The sequence below is a fragment of the Rhamphochromis sp. 'chilingali' genome, assembly GCF_963969265.1.
Source record: "Rhamphochromis sp. 'chilingali' genome assembly, chromosome: 4".
NCBI classification, from domain to species: Eukaryota; Metazoa; Chordata; class Actinopteri; order Cichliformes; family Cichlidae; genus Rhamphochromis; species Rhamphochromis sp. 'chilingali'.
The window spans coordinates 20,319,329-20,325,569 of NC_137948.1; the positions used below are offsets into that span (position 1 = coordinate 20,319,329).

The 6,241-nt window shown below is 40.9% G+C and overlaps 1 protein-coding gene across 4 annotated transcripts in view; it reads left to right on the top strand.

Moving 5' to 3' along the window:
* tbc1d1 (TBC1 (tre-2/USP6, BUB2, cdc16) domain family, member 1) overlaps nt 1–1,405 on the top strand; it is a 56,476-nt gene extending 55,071 nt beyond the window's left edge. For all 4 annotated transcript variants that reach the window (XM_080880864.1, XM_080880866.1, XM_080880865.1 and 1 more), the window contains one exon: nt 35–1,405. In XM_080880864.1, coding sequence (XP_080736990.1) covers nt 35–238 — 204 coding nt within the window. In that variant the 3' untranslated portion in view covers nt 239–1,405. The remainder of the gene's footprint in view (nt 1–34) is intronic.
* The last annotated feature ends 4,836 nt before the right edge of the window (nt 1,406–6,241 follow it).

Here is a 6,241-nt window from a genome sequence, read left to right on the forward strand (position 1 = left end):
ATTAGGTCACCGCTCCCTCGCTGTTCTCACCCAGGTGTCCCACGCTCGAGTGTGCAACCTGGAGAGTCGAGTGGAGGCTTTGGCCCAGGCAGAGGGGCAGCTGAAGGAGCAGGTTTCTGCACTGGAGGAGGAGAAGAAGCAGCTGCTGAACACCATCACACACCTCCAGGGCCTCCTCTCCAACCTCGGGATAAACGCCAACCCCGACGGACAGGCGCTGCCTTCACTGTCCGTCTGACAGACAGTCACAGCAGCATCAAAGCTGGAGGGCAGAGAGCAGCACGATAGCAGGACTGTGGACTCGCTGCTTCACCTGCTGGCGAGGGTTGATTAATGAGTCTCTGCCTCGATCCTGCCGCCTCTGGAATGTTTTAATAATAATGATGATGATGATGATAAGAGGACAGATGAAATAGTGGCAGAAATGGGATTGAGGTTGAAGGGATAGTACTCTCTTCCTGTGCTCTAATAAATAAACATAAATAATCCCCAAAGATGGCGCTGACTGTACCGCCGGGCCTCGGCTGTTAAAATACTTTTGCACCTGTGTGTTTGTGTTTGTGTGTGTGTGTGTGTGTGTGTGTGTGTGATAAATGGAGTTTGTTTGTGTTTTTGGATGCAGCAAAAATGTACAGCAAGCTTGTAGAACAAAGACTCCACTCTGCAGTATTCAGAGCACTGTTACAAATATCACATTAATTAAGAAACACAAGTTCCTCCCAAAGAAAATGAGATTGTAAGAAGGAGGTGAGATGAAGGGATGGGTGAAGAAATAAACGGCAGCAAAATGTTTTGGGGGGGGTTTGTAATGCAAAGGTTAAATATAACATCGGCTAAATGATGATGATGGTGCTCATATTCTGAGATCAGGGGTGAACTATTTTTGATTCTTCCTAGGCTTTCCTGGCCCTGCGCAATTTGAACTTGAACTTCATTTAAGTTACAGCAGCTTCCAGGAAAAGCAACACAATAAATCCAGTTCATTTCACATCCTGTTGTTTCACCTTTAAACACATGTCAATTCATCTGCATTGATGGGAAAAATCTGATATCTTAGCCGTGCCGCTCCAGCGAGGGGAAGTCCACACATTTACTGAGGAGCTACTCAAAATTACGGCAAAAGACGCTAACTTTAAAGAGGAAAACTTCTGCTGTTGAGACAATCTGTCACCCGTAAATCATTTACTGTATGCAACACACTGAATTCTTCAGCCCGAGCTGCAGCTTGGTGTGCCTGTACGTGAGTGTTTGAATGTCACTGCGTGTCAATGTTCTCACTGATTGCAACAAACCTGTCGGTTTACACTGTAAAGATATTTTTCTTTTACCCCTGACTCTCTTTGCACATGTTCTGTTTTACTATGATTATTGCTACTCTGTACTTTAAAATACATTTCATATTCTTCCAGCACGTCTGAAGCCAGCTTTCTTTGTGCGTGTGTGTGTGAGTGAGTGTGTTGCACTCCAGACCAACATGTGTCGGATGTATAGATTCTTCCACCTCCTGTCTAAACATCAGTCAGTCATTTTTGAATACCAATATAAGGTTTCCAGTATATAGACGTGCGCTGTACACCGTACTTAAAACACAGACATGTATTTGTTAACAGGAACTCCTCCTGAGGTTGGAGAAGCGGCGTGTTCGGGCAAGTTGTGACCCTGTTAGTTTGCATATAGTGTGAGAGTGGGTACATGAAACAGGAAAGCCAAAAAAAACACCAACAGCAAGACCCCAGACAAGACAGAAAACTGAATTTCTGCAAAATATTTTGTAGTGCGTGTACATGCATGCTTAGTTTTTGTTTTGTTTTTTGCCCTCTGTGATTGGGTTGTTCTGTTAGTCAAGCAGAATGCAAGAGGACTATACGATTTCACCGAGAGATCTTTTTCTCCTTCCATTCCTAAACCTGTTCACGGGCCTCTCCAAGCATGTCTTAATCAGCCACCCAGTCGGGTTGGAGCCATTCTTGGATGGGTTTTTTTGTTTTTTTTTGTTTTTTTTTTGCTTGTTTGATTTTGTGTTTTTAATCACAGAAATGTCACTCATGGAGTTTGCTACAGGTTATTTGTGTGCAAGAGTAAAATGTGCTTATTCAATTTAAAGAAAAGAAGCACATAAATGGTGCGTTTCTATATACCACGCTTAAGTTGGGATGTTAATGAATTAAAAATTAGCTACAGTTTGATACGCTATGCAATGATCATATTACAGTTAGTAGGTCTATAAGACACTTTTTTTTATAGTTTGGTGAACTGTGTACACCACCAAAGTGAATACTGAATGAAACAGGCCGCGTGTGATTGAAATGCAGACTTCCAGCTCTAATTCAAGGTGTTTTACAAAAGTTTTGCTATAGAAGTCTGACAGAATATCTCAAAGGAGGAAAAACAGTCTTTGATGACGTCCCTGAGTTATAGACTTCAGGCAGTCACTGACATCAATGGATTTCCAAGTGTTAAAAGCAATCCTGGAATATCCTGAAGTGTATTAATTACTTTTGAGCATGGCCAAAAAAACCACCCAAAATTAAATTATAATTAATTAATGTTGGCAATAGATGACATGGCTGCAAACAAAGGACTGAAAAATGGAAGAAAGCCACAGGTGAGTGTGCTGTTTTTTTTCTGCCTCAAATATTAATAAAATAATGTTTTATTTTAATAAGTAATATAAAAAATACAGTTAAACGTGTACCTTCAGCTGCCCCTATCCCTAGCATCCTCGTCCAGTATATCCACTATCCCTCCTCTGCACCTGTACAAAGCATCCCAGCTTTGCCGCTCTAACTTTTGTCACCCTAATAATAATAATTTAAAAAGTGGTTGAAGCTCATTCAGAAATGTCTTTCCCAGTCAAACTTCAACACCTGATTATTCTTTTTCCCAAAATATGTTGGACTTTTTTCTGGTTGTGGAGCCCTTTGGGCCCTATAAGTGGCATTCAGTTGGAGTGCAGGGCATCTGTTTGCATCAGCTACTCCCTCATAATCAAATACACCATGAATTTGAGAAAGCCAGGCCTTCCAGGTCCAGAAGTGGTGCTGCTCTGTAAATGACCTCTGACCGGCCATGTGAGAACAAAGACTTTGCCTGAGCCTCAGGGATCAACAGAAGAATTGCTAATACTGTCTGTTAACTGCTTCGCTGATCTGTGGGGTGAAGGCACAGCTCATGTCTTGATCCAAACCAAACACTGCAGCTGAGTGGAGATTTCCATGAAGCAGCAACAAAGAGAGTCATGTTCTCTACATAACATCCAGAAGCCAGACACACCTTCGTCTGTAAATGTCACTGATTAGCATGACTGCTCCTTACGTGGCCACACCTCACAGCCCACCAGAACCGCCTGATAAATGAGGTTTCTTATGTTGCAATTATGGGGTTTTGTAACAGTGGTGTGTGCACATGTGTGTGTGTGTCGCACCTGCTGTGTCAGAGCTCCTAATGTTACAGGCTGAAAAGGGAACAAGCTTCTTCTCTGTTGGGGAAAGATGATTTGTCACATGACTGTGGTTGAAACTCGGCTTACAGATTTTCTCTGGTTGAGTGAGCTGCGATGGAGCTGGATCACCCCGCGTCTGCTGCGCTGCCTACGCTGTGTGTAAACAGTCTACTGAATGTGTACAAAGTGTGTGTGTTTGTGTTAAATGTGTCCTGCTGCCCAGAGCTGTTCCATTGCAGAGTTTTATTTGACTTGGCATCTGTTTACTTGTCCACACTCCGCCTCAGCCCGGCCGTGCCCAGCCCTTCCCAGCAGGATCAGCTACACCACATGCCTGTATCCTCCTTAAAACCTGACGCGAACTCCCGCCATCCAAGAGCCTGATGGAGGAATTTTAAGCTATTATATTTCAGTAATAATGAAGAACCTGTGTGTTAGTTTCGAGATGATCTGTTTAGCTTTGTTTACCTTTGGGAAGCCACTGCTCTAACGTATGGCTTCTGCTTATGGTTGTAATAAAATATGAGTGAATACTCAGGGCCCACTTTGCTTTTTTTGTTTCTATCGCTGTTGTATTTGTGCATCAGTGGTTTGAAATATATATATTTATTAGACTCCAATTTATACTTGGTATTAATCTCTGGCTCTCTTCCACAGCATGTCTTTTATCCTGTCTTCCTTCTCTCACCCCAACCTGAGCCTGGTTCTGCTGGAGGTTTCTTCCTGTTAAAAGGGAGTTTTTCCTTCACACTGTCGCCAAAGTGCTTGCACGTAGGGGGTCATATGATTGTTGGGTTTTTCTCTGTATGCATTATTGTGGGGTCGACCTTACAATATAAAGCACCATGAGGCGACTGTTGTTGTGATTTGGACCTATGTAGATAAAATTTAATTGAACAGAAATTCATTGTAGACTGTTCTGTTTTTATTCTATCCTGCTGCTGCAACAAAAAAAAATCCCTTGTGCCATCAGTAAAGGATGTGTGCAGGAGGAACTAAACCAACCCCTGAAATATGAAGAAATATATCAGGGTAGGACGTTATCTGCTCACCTTTATGCACCAGCAAATATAAATTTCACGCTTTCATGTGCTTTATAAAGTAATTTAGATGGTTTATAATCATCAGTGATGCTCTGTTTAAAGGACTGTAACAGCACATCAAGTGCCGTGATGAGGGTCAGTACAAAAGGTCAGGCAGTGTCAGTAACAGCCCATAAAGCACTGCAGCAGCACTAAATATTGATAAGCAGCTACTTTCCCTTTAGCGCCCAGGTAATTCAGAGCGATGGAGGCTGTAAAGTCAGGTCCTGATTAAACAAGACCTTTGAAGCTTCTCGCTTTACTTTCACCCTCAAGCCTATTTAAAAAAATAATAATAATCTGAATGTTTGTTTTAACTTGCTTAAGAATGATTTTCCTATTTTCTCCCCATTCATTATTCGTTTGATCTCACTTTGAATAGGATTGTGAGAGGAAACAGAAGAAGTTAATGACATTTGTTCCTTTTGGATGTTTTGGAAAAAACAGAAATATCCACAAAGTCCATTTAATGTTAATGTCTCAGACTATTAAAACACACGTCATTATCAGTATTAGTGCACTCACCGCTGGCTGAACGAGTCTGTGACAGGCAGGAGCCTCTCCTTGACCCCACCTCTGACACGTGCTCTGCTGCTGTAAGTGAAAAGAAAAAGTTGCTACCAGGCTTTAAATGTAATATTAATATTGATTATGTAACAATCAAAGCAAAACTGATTTGCTGTAATCTGTATCTGCTTGTGTTACTGATGTTCAAAAAGTGGCTGGACAACTATGCTGTTTAGCAAACATTGCTAGATAACAGTAATGTTTCTAATCAAAAATAATGTTGTGATTTATGTGGACTTGTTTTATTGGTTGTTTCATTAGTTTGTGAAATAAACACTGATTATTTTAAGGTTCATTTTTAATAATATTTATTGTGCTGAAAGTTTAACGATGGCATTTTGATAGCATACTCACATATAATATTTCATACACTGTCCACATATATGCATTTGTTAAAGATGACTGTTTTTCTTTATCGTCTGTAAAAGATTTCGATCAGTGTTTTTATTCTCCGGTGCATTAAATCCTCCTTGGAGATACAGATAAGGTGTTGCTTGTAATGCACTGGGTACCCTTAAAGTGTATTCAGTGTGCAGATTTAGGCTGTGAACTGGTGTATTTTAATCCAAAACGACGATCTTTTCCTAAACCTAACAAGGCAGCCTTAATCTAACCGAACAGGGAGTGAAAGTGAAACAGGACTCAGTTAAAGGTTCTTTAAACCAAGTTTTATAACAATCCTTTATGAAAGCCATCCAGATAGTGTTTATAGATGCACTGCAGAGAATTTATCAAGTTTCCTGAATGTAATTTACAGCTTTACAGTAACAATGGAGATCATTTTTCTACATGGTTATTAAAAATGTATTAACCATAAGGCTAAAGGTTCAAGTCCGATTCAAGGCCTTTATCTCCTTCACCCTGAGTACAATGTGGTCGTAAAGGGATAGACGTGGTCAGCAGCAATGCTCAGGTATGCTGTGGAAATAAAAATAAAACATAAAACAACAAATTAATTAATTAAACAAATTAATTAAACGCTCATCAGCGGAGTCTGTACAGCGTAAAGACAGTTTAAATGATGCTCAGGTGGTACTGAGGGCTCCAAAGTGTGCCAAGATTCCCCCCCACACCGTTACACTCCACCAGGCTGAAACTTTGACACTCAGTAGGATGGATCCAGGCTTTCATGTTGTTTGCACCACGTTCT